General features: G+C 34.0%; 1 protein-coding gene across 2 annotated transcripts in view; it reads left to right on the top strand.

The window, feature by feature from the left end:
• SUCO (SUN domain containing ossification factor) overlaps nucleotides 1-18,093 on the top strand; it is a 73,870-nt gene that overhangs the window by 41,567 nt on the left and 14,210 nt on the right. The window contains exons 12-19 of one of the 2 annotated variants that reach the window (XM_007446756.1): nucleotides 2,052-2,072; nucleotides 2,275-2,330; nucleotides 3,054-3,145; nucleotides 3,967-4,032; nucleotides 8,197-8,265; nucleotides 9,226-9,316; nucleotides 12,535-13,692; nucleotides 16,381-16,468. In XM_007446756.1, coding sequence (XP_007446818.1) covers nucleotides 2,052-2,072; nucleotides 2,275-2,330; nucleotides 3,054-3,145; nucleotides 3,967-4,032; nucleotides 8,197-8,265; nucleotides 9,226-9,316; nucleotides 12,535-13,692; nucleotides 16,381-16,468 — 1,641 coding nt within the window. The remainder of the gene's footprint in view (nucleotides 1-2,051; nucleotides 2,073-2,274; nucleotides 2,331-3,053; nucleotides 3,146-3,966; nucleotides 4,033-8,196; nucleotides 8,266-9,225; nucleotides 9,317-12,534; nucleotides 13,693-16,380; nucleotides 16,469-18,093) is intronic. The other variant, XM_007446757.1, reaches the window with a different exon arrangement.

The following is an 18,093-nucleotide window of genomic DNA, read 5'->3' as shown; positions in this document are numbered from 1 at the left end:
CTGCAACCTAAATGTCCATCAACAGAGGAATGGATAAAGAAGTTGTAGTACATATATACAAAGAAATATTACTCAGCCATAAAAAAGAATGAAATAATGCCATTTGTAGCAACATGGATGGACCTCCAGATTGTCACACTGAGTGAAATAAGTCAGACAGAGAAAGATAAATATCATATGATATCACTTATATTTGGAATCTAAAAAAAAAAAAAAAAATGGTACAGATGAACTTATTTACAAAACAGAAATGCTACAGATGAACTTATTTACAAAACAGAAACAAAACACAAACTTTTGGTTACTGGGGAGAAAGTGGAGGGTGGGGGGAGGGAAAAATTCAGAGACTGGAATTGACACATATACATTACTATGTATAAAATAGATAACTAATAAGGACCTACTGTATAGCACAGGGAACTCTTCTATAATACTCTGTAATGACCGATATGGGAAAAGAATCTAAAAAAGAATAGATGTATGTATAACTGATAACACTTTGCTGTACAGCAGAAACTAATGCATTGTAAGTCAACTATACTCTTAATAAAAATCAAAAATAAATAAATAAATAAATTCCTGCTGCTTCCTCCCCCAATGTAGAGGTGGAGTTATCTACCAAAGTAGAATTAATCACTCTTGAATTGAATTTAGACAAAATATGTGAATTTCTTACTCCTCTTATTTCTTCCTTTTTTTCTTTAAAATAATACAGCCATACCTTAAAGTACATCTGTGTTAATAATAAGACCTTTTGGAATGACAGCAGCTTTAATTTCCTTTCTAATCTTTTCTTCTTTAGTGTGAAAACTTATAGCTACCTACTTGTCTTTTGGGATTTTACTGTCTGTGTCTTTTTTAAGCATGTATTAAATTGGCTTCTGTAAATGGGTAAACTTGTAGTATTCCTAGTCTCCGTATAAAAATGCTTTTATAAAAATGCTGTTTTTCAAGTACAGTTGATATTCTCAGTTAATGATTCAGCTGTGTTCAGAAAAGTCAAAGGTACATTTTCAGTTTCTTTTAAAGTGAATACTGAAACAGTTGTTTAATGACTTTTTTATATAGCACAGTTTCTACACTGTGATGAAAAAAAAATGTTAAAAATAATTTGGCAGGTGATAACAAGTGTACCTAATTTTACAATTAAGACAACTGACATGTTATGAAATAGTTCCAAGAATCATTCTTTATATCATCTACTTTGTTAATAATGGGAAAACATTTTATTGGTGATACAAAAAATGCCATATAAAACTCCCTACCTTGTCCTTTTTATGATGGGAGACTTAGAGCATTTTGATGATTGGTTTTCTTAAAAGCCCTTTTTGGTAGAATTAAGTCTGAAAGCAAAAAATATTTACTTCTGATTCTCATTTTATACTGATAAATGTTATGTAAGTTTACCTGGGTTTTCCTCATCCCCAAAGAACTAAATCCAGATTTACAAAATACTTTTTAATAATTTATATTTTAAAAATGTATTGATAAATATCTTCTACTTCTATAAGTTATACTTGAAATAGCATAGCATATCAAAAATTCATGCTTTCCCTAAAACAATTTGTATACAGTACTGTGCAAGAATAAATATTACATATTATGCTAGTTAATTTTTTTATCAATATGAATGTTCATATATATGTGTAGCTGCATATGTATCAGTATATAAATTCATATGTGGGTATATACATGATAACATATCTATAATATTTAAAGTAATATAAGACAGGTTATTTCTAGATACTCTTTATAGTTACTTTTAGAATGCTTTCATATCTAATGGATAAATAAAATGGCAGCAATGAATTTTAGGTTAAAGTTAATTTATTTCATTATAGTTAGACTATACTTTCTAGTTGTGTTGGTAAAAATTTAAATCATTGCTTTGGTTTCTGCAAAGAAATAAGAGTACTACAATGTTATCCATCACAGTACATTGCTTTCTATTCCTTAATTATACAATAATTTACAAATATTAAATGTTGCTTATGGTATGTTATCCAGACTTTGGAACTGATTTCTTTTTCTTTTCCTTTCTCTTGCTTCAGATGTTCATCAAGTACATAAAGGTTAGCAACCTTCTCTTTTGCAATATTGAATAACAGGGCATGGCATATTATTCATAGCGAAAAGCAAAACTTTAAAAGTATTGATTTTGGGGGAAATGAGGACTTTATTTTTAGAAATGTTATAATGAAAAAATGAATATATTGTTAGATAATCTCACATGCACTGTACTGGCTTCCCATTTCATGTGCTTTTATTCTTTAGGTGGAGTTGGTGTCACATTTTGGATCAGAGCACTTTTGTCCATTAAGCCTTATAAGGTAATACAGAACTAAAAAATTTACTGAGTGGTTTAAAAAGAAAAAAAGGGATACATAAAAATCCCACTATATTTAAAGTGAAGAAATAATGTTCTACTATGTGAAGATAACACCATAGAAATATAAGCTACTAAAAAAAAAAAAAAAGAAATATAAGCTACTATACCTTTCTTACTCTTGAATATCGTTTAGAAAAATGTAAAAATTTCCTTTAAGAAAAAAGAACCTTCATTTTATGTGTTCAATTTAGCTTGCTTGATGTGATGACAATATATGGAAACATTTTAGACCGATACAAAACTTAGTCATTGTATTTTTTTTATTTTATTATTATTTTTTTTGCGGTACGCGGGCCTCTCCCGTTGTGGAGCACAGACTCCAGACGCGCAGGCTCAGCAGCCATGGCTCACGGGTCCAGCCGCTCCCCGGCATGTGGGATCCTCCCGGACCAGAGCACGAACCCGTGTCCCCTGCATTGGCAGGTGGACTCTCAACCACTGCGCCACCAGGGAAGCCCCAGTCACTGTATTTTTAAATGCCTTAAATAGATTAACATTTTAATGGGAACGGTGGATTGAGAATCAGTGGTCATTATTTTTGAGTCCAGAAGCTAATGGCCCTCAAAACGTAACCAAAGTTATTACATTTTGTCGTTTATTATGAAGAGATGAGTCTTAACAACTGTTTAGTTTTGAAAGACTTTAATGAAATTGTTGTTAATAGGGTATTTGGCACTAGCATGGTGGAAGAATATGAAGAGATTGCTGATTCCCAGTACCAGTCAGAACGTCAAGAACTATTTGATGAGGACTATGGTAAGTGACTTTAAAACACTGACTATTTATGTATTATTTTTTGCTTTTTAAAATCTAATGGTAATGGGTAAATGTAGGTCACTTAAAAAAATCAATGTGATGGTTGTCTTTAGTTTTTTCCTTGTTTTTAACCCTAGTAACTAATTTTTTCTTAAACCTGTATTCTAAAATAATTTTCTGCTTTGTAAATTGAGCTGTTTTCCAAGCTTATCAATCAGTTATTTGTGACTGGAACTCCCTTCCATAACATCAGTGCTATAAATTATGGTTATATCCCTATGCCAGCCCCCAAAACCTGTTACTCATAAGGCAACTGAAATAGTAGAATTGAAAATTAATTTCTTTGATTTGCCTTTAGCCTCAGAGCAAGCATATTGAGGCCTGAGTTTTTGAGAAACTCCCATGAACCTGCAGAGGTCGGAGAAGGTTTTATGATACCCTCCATTTCTACTTTATCCAGTTCTTGTTTTAAGATGTCTTAAACTGTCGTCTGAAAAATCTAATTTTTCCCTTCCCTAGTTTTCCCATAAGTGAAGTGAAGACATTTACTAGGGGTTGGTAAACTACATTGAAAGGTTGAATAAAAATCTTGTAAATGTGATTAAAATTTTGGTAAGCAGTAGAAATATTTTCCTTGGTTTATATCTGTTTGATAAACGGCTTGTGAATTTCATTTTCTTTTTGTGAATGTGTTTTAGATGTATAATAAAAATTATAAAATTGTTTTAAATGTCAGCTGACTTTGACGGGATATAATTTGAGCTTTTAAACATATTGGAGATAGTTCTTAGCATAAGTACCTTCATTTTCTCTTTGAACAGACTACCCACTGGATTATAATACTGGGGAGGATAAATCCTCAAAAAATCTTCTTGGTTCTGCTACAAGTGAGTATTTTGGGTTTTGTTAGTCACTAAAATTAAAGTATTTGTCAACTTTTTTTTCCTGGCATATGTGAACGTTTTGTTGTGGTAGAGTTTAGGGGGCTCCTACTCTCCCAGTGTTAAACTTTGAGTTGAAATCAAAGAAAATACTTTTGAAAAGTATTTCCATGGAAATAAAATAGGAAGAATATATGAAAACAAGATAGGGAAAAATGCAAGCACAAGTTGGTTCTTCTAAAATTAAGTAGTTATATTTTTAGGCAGATTCCTTACAGTGAAGAATGGGCTATGAATTTACTTGGGGAAAGAATTATTAAAGAAGTCCTAGACCATATGAGTAAGAGCATCTGGGTAGTCGTACTGGATGGGAAAGGAATTAGTTTTAGAGGTGGTACTCATCAATGAAATCCTACCAAATGAGGATTTGTTAATGTATGGGTATGGTTAGTTTCCTACTTAATTATAAAACATAAAGGCTGTTTCTTAGTCATAATAATGATGATTCCCAACCAGTAACAATAATAGCAATAACAATATACTCTTTGTAAACTAAAAAAAACAATGACTAACATACTAGTTGTTTAATTTCTTGTCATGCCAACCTATTATCCGAACTTAGTGGTAGGCTAACTAAGTAGACTCCTTGAAAGACCATTACCGACTGACACTGTTAGAATGCAGGTAGGTATATTTTATGTTTGTTATCTTTGGTTGTTCCTGAAGAATATGGAACTTACTGGAAGGAATTTTCTTTTTATTTGGAGATTAATAATTGAATTTGATGAAAGTAAGTCTTAGTAAAATAGAAAACTATTTGTGCATTTCTCTTTTAGTGAGTTGAATTGCTTGAATCCCAGTCTCACTGTGTACATTGTCCTTATAGCTATTTAAGATACTCAACCAGTAGTACATATACTTTAGGTAGATATTTGGGTGGCTACAGTATATGGAGTTGAGTCACTTCTATTTCTTTTCATCTTTTTTTCCCTTTCTTCCCTTCGTGTCCTCTTCCTTTCCATAGAAGACTATAGATTTCAGTGGACTTTTTAGGGAATAGGAAGAAGAGTGTTAAAAATACCTGCATAAAGGGAATGCTTTTATGTACTATTTAGCCTTGTTACAGATTAGCTCAATATATTTTGTTTTACTCTATTGCTAGTCAACTGACATTTTAGGTATTATAGACTACTTTTAAGTAGGTTCCTTAACTATATCTAGCTGATGATAGCATTAAAACAGGTGCCTCATTCACTGCTATGGGGTATAGTTTTTTAGGAATGAAAAAATGATGCTATTTTATTTATCTGGATATTAATATTATTGTTCATGTCCTTAAATTTGTAATAAAAAACTCTGTGTTATATAATAGTCATCATATCATAGCGCAGTAATGCTGACTTAGCTGTGAGGAGGAATTATTATTTTATGGGGTCAGAAAATAGCCCCAGACTAAAAGCTCTCTAGTATCCAATGGTTACTGGGAAGGAAGAGGCACCTTCCAGAAGTAATGACTTAGACGTTTTAGATAAGGGAAAACTGTTGATATTCTTTCTTTTTCTATCTTCCTATGGGATTAACTCCAAGACACCATTAACACGTTTTCAATGGAGGACATTTCCCTATTTGTAATAACTTCTCTGACTAATGTATTATTTTAATTAATGAGACATAGAATTTTTTTAGATCCTACTCTTTGGATCTTTTTCCTTGAAGGTGTGTTTCTCAGTAACACATCATTTTTCTCTTTTGTGGCTTTCTAGAAGGACAGTCTGTTTACACCTTCCAGTGTTCTAGATGTTGAAAGATTTTGTGTAGTGAGACAAGATGGGTGGGAGGATGTCAGCTGAGCCTAAGCATGAAAAATGGGGTTTAAAAAGATCTCTATTTCTTGAAGTTTCAGAACGAGAGAGGCAGTAGTAACTGAGTGGTAAGACTGCTGTCATAAAGTTTATAGGCATGACCTAACACTGCTGCCTTCTATACCTGTATCCTTCTAGTTTTCTCTGAACAATCTAGGACTGATTTTGAGCATGACCTAGTTACTGCCTCCAATGTAGTATAACTTTAAGGTGTAAATAACAATGTGGAATCAGGCCAAAGAGCTAGTCTCTGGCACTGGAATGTCTGAATTTGACTATAATCATCACCACTTTCTAGATTAGCTTGAAATTGGCCAATTTTGCACCTAATTTATTTTCAGTATTTATGTAATGTCTCCAAAACAGAATCCTGTGGCTTTAATCTAAAGAGAAACTCTTTTTTTCTTTTTGTTGTTGAGCAATTAGTAGTCATAGGAAATATACGTCACCAGAGTATGTTGCTTCTGATGGGACTTGGTTGTCAAAGAGCATGCATGCTGCATATTTAGACACTGTTGATATTACATAATTTACTGAACTGCCAGAAAGGGAGAAACTACTATTTTAGAGCAGCATTCTTGGGTTTTACATATGCCAGTTCTGGCAACTCTTCTGCCTGAATCTTTTTTTTTTTTTTTTGCGGTACGCGGGCCTCTCACTGTTGTGGCTTCTCCCGTTGCGGAGCACAGGCTCCGAACGCGCAAGCTCAGCGGCCATGGCTCACGGGCCCAGCCGCTCCACGGCATGTGGGATCTTCCCGGACCGGGGCACGAACCCGCGTCCCCTGCATCGGCAGGCAGACTCTCAACCACTGCGCCACCAGGGAAGCCCAGGCCATCAGTTTTGACTGAATTTCAGCTGTCAGGCTAAGTAGAGGATCACATACTACTATTGCACTATTGGGTGACATTAAAATTGTATTTATGAGGAAATAAGAGTTTCCTTTGCTACTTTATCTTGGTTTCTAAGAAAATAGAGTTTCCATTACTGTTTTTATCTCATGCTGAGGCATCTCTTTAGCCTAAGATCCAAGACTGCTTCTCTGTTTAACAATTTGCCAGGTCAAAGGGCAAGGTTGACCTGTAATCCTAGATATTTAAAAAGCAAATATAAAGCTTTTGTGTGTCAAACTGATGATTGGAAACAAAGTACCACTGCTTATTGTCTTTCCGAATATAGAATCCTAGTTAATGTAAAGATTAACATGAAAAACTGTCTATCAGATATCACTTTTAAAAGTCTAAAATATACTATTTTTACCTGCCATAAAGCATATCTTTACAGTATCAGCACCAGGTGACAGTGCTTGGCTTGTTCCCAGCCTTCCTGATGTGCTAGCTTTTACTTCTTTAGATCCTTTTGTACTTCTCACATCTGTGGTTTTCATGAAAGTGTGATGAAAACTCTATGGATCCCTTTTAGGAAAGGAAACTAAAATGGAAAAAACTGATGAGGCTTACTTAATATGTAGCCCCTGCCAGATCTTAGTATTTTAATAGGGTAAATACCTGGTGAGTTAACTTCTAATAGAATTTCAGAGATTAGATTGGAGTTGGAAATTAATTTCCCTTGAAATTACATTATATTACTAGAAGGAAGTCTTCTGTTCCCAGCCAGCTAAGTTTTATGTCTTTGACTTTCAATTCATCTGCCCTTGCCCATACTCATCCAGTTCACTAAAGAATTTATGTCATTTATTGGCCATAAAACATTGTTAAAAGTCATCAAATACATGATTCTATGCAGTGTCATTTTGGATTTAAGCAAATTACCTAGATATTTTAGTTGAACATAAAGTCTTTCTGCTGCCCTTTGAATAATAATCTTCCCATTTCCTTTATTTTTACCTATGATAGTCACATGTTTAGGGAAAAATTTATTTCTTCAGGCTTTCTTGTTTTTGATTTAAATTGTAAAACCCCTTTCTAAAGAAAAAAAGACTTTTCTATAAAATACAAATTTTGGTTGTCACATTTCTTTCCTATCTCAGTACAGTCTATATGTTGAATTATACTTGAATATTATAATATGCTGAAGGTAGTGTTTGCTAAAAGGTTTGGGGAAGTTTTACAAAAAAGTATAATTAAATTTTAAAATCCTTCTGAACATAAATATTCAGATTTATGTGTAATACTTTTTGCCTGAAATTTGTGTCTTATATTGGACTTAGATAGTAAGGCAAGCAAAAAGGTAATTAGTCCAAAAAATGAAAAAAGACCATTACAAATGGTTTTTGACTATCTGATATTGAGTTATATGAAAATATTTAGGTGTATTGGTATTTTTCTCTGATTGAATTTTGTTTTAGATGCCATTCTAAATATGGTGAATATTGCCGCTAATATTCTGGGAGCAAAAACTGAAGACCTGACAGAAGGTACCTAATCATTTTATGGGTCTTTTAAATATATGATACTCCAGGGGTTTTCCTAGTTAGTAAAATTAATTAATAAGCCAAGCAATTTGATTTTTCATTTAGAAATAAAGAAACCATTCAAAGGAACTTACCAGTCTTCTATTATTCATTGTTTATTTGAATTTCACAAGTTCTCTTTAATAAATAGGATCCTGTCTATATAAAATCATGAATTTGTTTTTTGATTCTTCCCTGCTGTAGAAGTAATGATTTTATCCCTTATCTCTTTCCTGAGGTTTTGGTGCTCTAGAGGTACTTCAAGTATGCTTTTATTTATCAAACAGCTATTCGATTAAGAAAGCAATTATTTCCTTAAAGAATGTTAGATAAGAATATTATTAGCAACGAGAAACAATCTTGCCTTTTTTGTTTTCAAAAATACTTCGTCCCAGCTATAAAATAAGTAAGTCATGGGGTTGTAATGTACAACATGGGAAGTACAATATGGTGACAGATGGTAACTAGACTTATTGTGGTGGTCATTTTGCAGTGTATACAAATGTCAAATCACTGTGTTGTACACATGAAATGAATATAATATTGTATTTCAAATATACTTCAATAAAAATAATTTAGTTCCAAGTGCAAACTTGAAATGACCCATTTCTTCTCATTCTCTTTTAGTAACTCAGGTGTCTTATTAATTATGTAAGATTACACAAAATTCATAGTCATCTTACTTGCTTTAATTTTCTGAGAAGCTGAGAAAGAATATGCACTACTTGTAGTTGTGACGTTCTACGATTATTTCTTTCCAAAAGAACTTTGATGAAAAAAACCCACAAAGTCTGCAGTAGTAAACGTATTTGACTTTTTTTCTTCTCCCTCGAGAAACTAAAGTCCTTTATTTGTTATAGTGAAATATTTTCATGGTATAGCTTTTGAAAATTAAACTCAATATGGGCATCTTTCTTAAAATAGGAAATAAAAGTATATCTGAGAATGCCACTGCCACAACTGCACCTAAAATGCCTGAATCAGCTCCTGTTTCAACTCCTGTTCCATCACATGAGTAAGTTATATTGTGATATTAGAGTTCTATTAAAGTGGAAAGCTAAGTATACTTGTACATAAAAAGGTACTTGTAACTTGTGGGAAATGATTACCTATAGAAAGCTCTGGATCATGGGACAGATATTCCACAGCCACTTAAAACATCTTTGAGTTGCTTTTTGGGTACTGGGAATTCACTTCACTCCAGACCAAATGTTTGTTGTTTTGATTTTATGTGTTACTTTTATTATTTACAATACTTAATCTTTTCCTTGTTGCACGTAATTAACCTAACTCTGCAGGTATAAGTTTGAGGACAAATATTAAAGGTCTGTTTTTATTAAGTTCAAATTTAAAAGCATTGATTAAGTATCTGTGCTATGCCTAGAAAGCTTAAAAAGAGTACCTGAAATACTTAGAGCAGTGATTTTTAAATAATTTGTTTGCCACACAGCATACTCTTACAGTGTTCAGTTTCTGAAATCGAATGATATAGGTCTTTTCCCAGGGTGCAGTGGGCACTTTGGGCAGGGATGTATATATGTAGGTAACATATGAAATAACCTCATTTGGTCCTTTATACCAGAGGTGATTAAGGTTTGTCAGTACCTCAACTTCTGATCTATAATAGATAGGCTCATTAATGATTTGGGTTATTGGGACAATAATTGGGATAACTTGGATATAGTTATTACAAATGTAACTTCCATATATTTCATTGGATATACTCCCTGTAAACTTTGACAGCCCTTTCTCTCAGAGGAACTCTACTTAATGGGATAAGATATTTGAACAAGAAACAGTTAGTTCAAGGTTATAACTAATGAAACCTCCAGTGGGTGTGCTTCAAGCTGTAATTCCTAAGTACTATCTTAATTAAAAAATGAGATTTTTGTGCTTTGAAGTACACAGTGTCAAATTTGTATTTTCCTGTATTAGTCCTGAAAGTGATTAAAGATATTTATTGGGTGATCAGAGTGAAATATATAGCATTATGTGCTATTGATTCCTAGAAGGTCCTAAGAAATCTCTTTGGGATAGAGATTCTTGGTGTTTCTAGTTATGTGGAGCTGACCGGTTTTGTAACTAAATTCTTTAGTTAATAACATATATCAATAGTATGTCTTATTTTTCAAAACTAAATGAAATTAATTTCATTTTACACATATATACACACATATATACATATACACATTCACCCGTCATACATATGTATGAATATTTGTTGAAAGGTATCACATCAGGCTAATGTAGCAGTTTCTACTTTTCTATATTAGAGTTTTTTTTAGTCGATATTCTTGCATGATTGTTTGTTTCTTTACTTAATGTTTCTTCATGTATGTTTGTCTTAAATTCTTTTTGATGGTTATATGGCAGTCCTCTGAAGAAAATAAAAGAATCCATGATAGGGTATCACTTTTAAAGTTATTATGAAAAGATGACTTACTTTCTTTTCCCAGGTTTGAGTTTTTTAAAGTGTAACTGATTAGGGTGTATATATATATATATATATATACATTTTATATATATATATATATGGTATATAACTTAATTTTTACCAAATTAATTCAGTTTAGTTTTTTTCCCTCCCCTTCTTCAGACATTCCTCCTTTTTACTGTTATAATTTATTTGGTAGATAATAAGCAGTATACCACCTGAGTATGTAAGAAATGTTGTATAGTGACTATATATTGATATCTGTATCTATATCATCTATTTACGGAAGCATAGCTTAATTATGTTTTAGTTTAGTCCATTTACTATTTTATTATCAACAAGATGAAAGTCCTGCTTTAGATATTGTCTTTTTTATTCCTACTTTTGCTATTGTGATATTAGGCTTTGTTTGAAGACATTTCCTGGCATTCTTAGTAGTGTTTCACAGTAGGAAAATTTGCATATGAAGGGTTTTTTTTTTTGGTTTTGAAATTACTTTGTTTTCTCAAATTATACCTTTGGTGCTGCAAGGGCTGCGCCCGGAAATTCGTTATCTTTATCTTGGAAGGGACCACAGATATTATAATTTATAACACTGTTCCCACCTGCTCCATTTCCCACTCTCCCTACCCTACACACATACTCCAGAGCCCAAAGATAGGACTGAGTTAGTGGCGCTACTAGTTTATTATTAGGATTTTCATTAAAATGGTTAAGTATTTAGCTTTCAACAATGGAAAGTTAGCCAAGGTGATACTGAGATTATTTGGGGGGAGTGGGGATATGTTTCTTCTCCCTTTGCAGATAATTGTTTGTGTGTGTGTGTGTGTGTGTGTGTGTGTGTGTGTGTGTGTAATGCCATGTTGAAATTCCTCAAATCATCCATAGAGAAATAATCTCTGAGAAATCTGCAGTTGACCCTTGAATAACATGGGTTTGAACTGCACGGATCCACTTATACATGGCATTTTTTCATAAATTAATGAAATACAGTACAGATGATTTTGGTTGGTTGAATCTGTGGATGAGGAGCCATGGATATAGAGGAGCTGTGGATATAGAGGGTTGACTGTAAGTTATACTGCATGGAGGCCGACAATTCTAACTCCCCACATACGGTTCAAGGGTCAACAGTAATTGCCTTTTTTTTTTTTTGCGGTATACAGGCCTTTCATTGCCGTGGCCTCTCCCGCTGCGGAGCACAGGCTCCAGACGCGCAGGCTCAGCGGCCATGGCTCATGGGCCCAGCCGCTCCGCGGCATGTGGGATCTTCCCGAACCGGGGCACGAACCCATGTCCCCTGCGTCGGCAGGCGGACTCTCAACCACTGTGCCACCTGGGAAGCCCAGTAATTGCCTTTTGAAAGTAGGATATTCAAGCACAAAGTGCATTCATAATAAGAGTTCTGCCTTCTAGTTCTAGCTCTGGGACTAGCTCTGGGTAGCTCAATTTCTGATATAAGGGGTGATGAGGCTTGTAATATTGGTGAATATTTACGGGAGGAAAGTTACATGAAACTTTCAGTAAATGGAAATATTCACATACAAACAACTCTTAAACAGAGTTTAAAGAAAAATTTGATTTGGTAAATATGGTGATTTGAATTATCTGGCTGGTCACTTGATAAATTATCTTTCTGTTACCATTTCTGAATAATACTGTTTTTATAATGAAAGTGATTTGAAGGGAAATAATTCATCCAAAGTAAATTGAGTGTTTTCTGTATTTCCAGCGTGCCTTTTACCTTATGTATGATACATTTATTTTCCTTAAACATAATTATGGATATGTATTTCTAGGTTTGTAACTACTGAAGGACTTGTACATGACACAGAGCCATCATCACCAGATACTACAAAAGAGGGTCCCATTGTACAACTAGTTCAAGAAGAGGAAGAGGAGGCAAGTCCTTCTACAGTGACCCTTCTGGGTAGTGGTGAACAAGAGGATGAAACGTCACCTTGGTTTGAGTCAGAGACACAAATATTTTGCAGTGAACTGACCACAATTTGTTGTATTTCTAGTTTTTCAGAATACATATATAAATGGTGTTCAGTTAGAGTTGCTCATTATCGGCAACGCAGCAGAACTGCTATGAGTAAAGAAAAAGAGGATCTTGTGTCAGCTCAATCACCATTAGTACTTCCTGAAGAATCGGTAGATGTTTCAGTATTGCAACCTCCAGGTGGAGAACCAGACAGTAAGAGTAAGGAAAAGAAAGCTGAAACTGTTGTTCTAGGTGACTCAAGTAGTGTGCACAAGGGAGGTTTGATTAATCACACTTTAGATGCAATTGAACTTGAACCAAGCCATCCTCAAACTCTTTCTCAGTCTCTTCTCTTAGATGTTACTCCAGAAATCAATTCATTATCTAAAATAGAAGTATCTGAGCCTATTAAATATGAGGCAGTGCGTACACCATCACAAGTGATTCCCCAAGAGAGTTCTGTTGAGGTTGATAATGAAACAGAAAAAAGGACTGACAGTTTTAGTTCTATAGAGAAGCCAACTGTGATCTGTGAAACAAAAAAACTTGATGAAGTAATGGATAATATTGTAAAAGACGACTCCATGCAAATTATCACAAAGCTATCCAAAACAATACTGTCACCTGTAAACACAGCTATTGTGCCAGACAGTGAAGATGGGGAAGCCAAAATGAACATAGCTGACACGCCAAAGCAAAATTTGACTCCTGTTGTGGATTCTTCTTCATTACCTGAAGCAAAAGAGGAAGAACAGTCTCCAGAAGATGCCCTTTTAAGAGGGTTACAGAGGACAGCTACAGATTTTTATGCTGAATTGCAAAATTCTTCAGATCTAGGATATGCTAATGGAAATCTTATACATGGATCAAACCAAAAGGAGTCAGTATTTATGAGACTTAATAACCGTATTAAAGCCTTAGAAGTTAACATGTCTCTCAGTGGTCGCTATCTGGAGGAGCTTAGCCAAAGGTAAGCTTTATTATGAATTAGCACAATCCACTTTGCACAGTGAGTTAAGTAGCAAAGTATAATCTGTGACTAGAGAAGGAGAGGATTTAATTATCTCATGGTATAACAGTAATAAGCACCATTTTAGCTGGAGAGAGAAAGAAAGTTATTTGGATGTTGATCAGCGATCTTAAGAATTGATTTCCTTTTCTGGAAGTATTACTAAGTGACTATTATTAGGCTGATAACAAGTTTGAATTATCTATAATCAGTTTCTCCTTTCTTCTGTTGCTTAACTTTAGCCACTTTTGCTGTTTGATTCCCAGAGCACTCATGGGAAAAATTAGTCTATAGACTTTAAAGCTGTATGTGGAACTCGACCAGATATTTTTTAAGAGTTTAAATAAGTGAAGATTAGAAAAATGCCAGAGGCCATGCCAGTTTGCTTATGCAGTGATGAAGATCTCAGGCACAGTTCTCCAGTTTTTAAGCCTATTTACTTTTTTTTTAAATTCCTTAAGTATCCAGTGTCCTTAGGGCTTTTCCAACATTTTGTAACCACCCAGGCACTCAATGCCCAGAATTTCTGAAACGCTACCTTTTCGTAATCTTTTTAAATTAAAATGCTGCTAATGAAATGTCACTATGGTCATCATTATATCCTAAAAGGGTATACATACCCTAAAAGGGTATACATACCTACATATATATATATAAGTATATATATATATATATATATATGTATATATATATATACACACATACCCTAAAAGGGTATACATACATATAATTTATTGGCAAATTTTCTGTGGGTGTGTGTGCATGCCTACATCATACCTCTTCTTGCCTCTCCCCACCCCCACCCTATTTGCCCCACTAAAGGAACCACAGAAATCACTAATAAATCTTTAATTGAGATGTAATTGACATATAACATTGTATTAGTTTCAGGAGTATAACATAATGATTTGATATTTGTATATTTTGCTAAATGATTACCACAATAAGTCTGGTTAATATTATCACCACATACAACTTTTCTTTTTTCCTTGTGGTAAGAAATTTTAAGATCTACTCTGTTAGCAACTTTCAAATATACAATCCAATATTATCAACTATAGTCAACATGCTGTACATTATATTCCTGTTACTTATTCATTTAAAGTTTTACCTTTTGACCTGCTTCATCAGTTTTGCCCACCCCCACCCCTGCCTTGGCAACCACCAATCTGTTCTCTGTATCTATGAGTTCAAGATTTTTTTTCCTTTTATTTAGATTCCACATGTAAGTGACATCATATGATATTCGTCCTTCTCTGTCTAACTTATTTCACTTAGCATAATGCCCTCAAGGTCCAACCATGTTGTTGCAAATGGCAAGACTTCCTTCTTTTTTATGGCTGAATAATATTCCTTGGTATACACATACCACATTTTCTTTATCTATTCTTCTACTGATGGATACTTAGTTTGCTTCCAGGTCATGACTATTGTATATAATGCTGCATTGAACATGGGGGTGCAGATATCTTTTCAAGTTAGTGTTTTTTTCCTTCAGATAAATACTCAGAAGTGGAATTGCTAAATCATATGGCAGTTCTATTTTTGATTTTTTGAGAAACCTCCATACTGTTTTTCATAGTGGCTGCACCAATTTACGTTCCCACCAACAGTGTACAGGGTTCCCTTTTCTCTGTATCCTCGCCAACATGTTATTTTTTCTCTTTTTGATAATAGCAATTTTAACAGATGTGAGGTGATAACTCATTGTGATTTTGATTTGCATGTCCCTGATGATTAGTGATGTTGAGCATCTTTTCATCTATTACCTGTTAACCAGCTATCTGTTTTCTTTGGGAAGATATCTATTGAGATTCTCTGCCAATTTTCTTTTTTTAATGTTTTGTTTATTTTTGGCTGCACTGGGTCTTTGTTGCTGCACGCGGGCTTGCTCTAGTTGTGGAGAGCAGGGCTACTCTTGTTGCGGTGCGCGGGCTTCTCGTTGCAGTGGCTTCTCTTGTTGCGGAGCACGGGCTCTAGGTGTGCAGGCTCAGTAGTTGCAAGCGCGCAGGCTTCAGTAGTTGTGGTGCGTGGGCTCTAGAGCGCAGGCCTCTAGGTAGCCTTTTCATTAAGTTGATGGTTTCTTTTGCTTTGTAAGAAGCTTGATGTAGTCCCACTTGGTTTTTTTGCATTTATTGCCTTTGCTTTTGGTGTTAAATCCAAAAAACATTTCCAAGACTCATGTCAAGGAGCTTACCACCTGTGTTTTCTTTTAGGAGTTCTATTGTTTCAGGTTTTACGTTCAAGTCTTTAATACATTTTGAGTTAATTTTTGTGTATGGTATAAGATAGGGGTCCAGTTTCATTTTGTTGCATGTGGCTGTTCAGTTTTCCCAGCACCATTTATTGAAGTGACTGTCCTTTCCCCACTGTATATTCATGGGTCCTTTGTCATAAATTATTGACTATATATGTGACGAGTGAATCTTTTATAGCAGTGAGGAACATAGAATTGATATTGAGGTAGCAAATACCTCAAGGGACCTCTTTATTTTACCTTTGTAAGTTTTCCTGTATTGCACAGGGTTCAGTAAGAGTCATTTTCAGAAATATGGATTTATCTTATATATTGAAATCAGAAGTGTGTTTCCAGTAATAAATTAATAAATAAGAAATTAAAACCAATTTAAATCAATTCTTACTCCATAGGTACCGAAAACAAATGGAAGAAATGCAAAAGGCTTTCAATAAGACAATAGTAAAACTTCAGAATACTTCAAGAATAGCAGAGGAGCAGGTTGGTCATCTTCATATCTTATTTACTTTTTATATAAATTTCCATTGAATTTTGTAGGATCTCTCTGGTAAGAAGGATAAGTAATGTTGGTTCACTTTTTCCCTGATAGCTGATGATTAAGCTGTAATATGATGTTTTCTAGCTGTTAGCATCAGTATCTGCTCAAGAGAAAATTTTCTTGAGCATTATTTGTATTACATTTCAAGATTTGTATGTATGTGTATGTGTGTAGAAGTGCAGTGGACTTTTTGGCAACTTTGTTAAATTCTAAAATCATTTGTGGTTTTCTGTGTAGACAGTTTTATTGGTTGCAAATAAACAGCTCTATTTCTTTTTAATCCTTATACCTTTTTATTTCTTCTTTTTTCCTCTTATCCCTTGCCTAGAGCTATACAGTGATGCAATAGGACTGATAGTGGCCATTCCCCTTGTCTTGTTGATTTTAAGGGATTGAGTTCAGTATTGCAGCATTAAATGTGATATTCATTAATAAGTTTTTATAGTGTGTTACCATCATGAAGAAATTTTATATTTAACTTTTCTAAAAGGTTATTTGGGACTAAGGGAAGGTGAGGTGAGGTGAGGAGGCCCCAGGTTGCAGAGTTCAGTTGCATCTTACTCCCAGTTTGTGACACGTTATAATTGTGGTTCCACACAAAGTTTTTCCCCACCCCTCTTTTTTTTTTTTTTTCTGAAATTGAGGTTTGAAAGTTGTTTACATATTCTTAGTATGAGTCCTTTTATCAGAGACAGGCTTTGCAAATATTTTCTCCCAGTCCGTTACTTGTTTTGTCATTCTCTTAAACATACCTTTTGAAGAGCTGAATTTAATTCGTTGAAGCCCAATTTACCTGTTTTCTCTTTGCCTAACCCAAAGTCACAAAGATTGTTTTCCTCTGTTTTCTTTTAGAATTGGCATAGTTTTAGTTTTACATTTGGTTTATGATCCATTTTACTTTTTACGTGTCACAGAATATGGATCAAAGTTCTTTTTTTGTGAGGGAGGGGATTGAGAAACATGAATATTCCTTTCTTCCAGCATCATTTGTGGAAAGGACTATCCTTTGTCCACTGGATTTCCTTTGCGCTTTTGATGAAAATCAATTCACCATATACATGTGGATTTGTTTCTGGAATTCTCTTCTGTTTTGTTCATCTGTATCTGTCTTTTTGCTTATACTGCACTGTTGTGATTACTGTAGCTTTATAGGAACTCTTGAAATCAGGTAGAGTGAATCCTCCAACTTTGCACTTGTCCAAAATTGTTTTGGCTAATCTGGATTTGACTAATACAGATTTTAGAATCAGCTTGTCAGTTGCTACCAAAAACAAACAAACAAACAAAAACCTGTTTGGATCTTGATTGGGTTTGTGTTGAACTTATAGATCAATTTGGAGAATTGACATGTTAATAGTATTAAGTCCTCTGACCCATGAACACAGTATTTATTTAGTTCTTCATTAACATTTTCCGTCTATATTTTCTCTTTATATTTAACATCTATGCTTTATGAAAGACTTCTTTAAGTACTTTTAAATAATCTTGTGTATCATTAACACTATTGGAAGTAAATCTTGATTAGAAGTGTTAACCAATTTAATAACTGTAATAACTTATCCTTTAA

Source organism: Lipotes vexillifer, unplaced genomic scaffold (assembly GCF_000442215.2).
Source record: "Lipotes vexillifer unplaced genomic scaffold, Lipotes_vexillifer_v1.1 scaffold685, whole genome shotgun sequence".
NCBI lineage: Eukaryota > Metazoa > Chordata > Mammalia > Artiodactyla > Lipotidae > Lipotes > Lipotes vexillifer.
The sequence above is the reverse complement of the archived record's forward strand: the minus strand, read 5'-3'. Positions and strand labels throughout refer to the sequence as shown.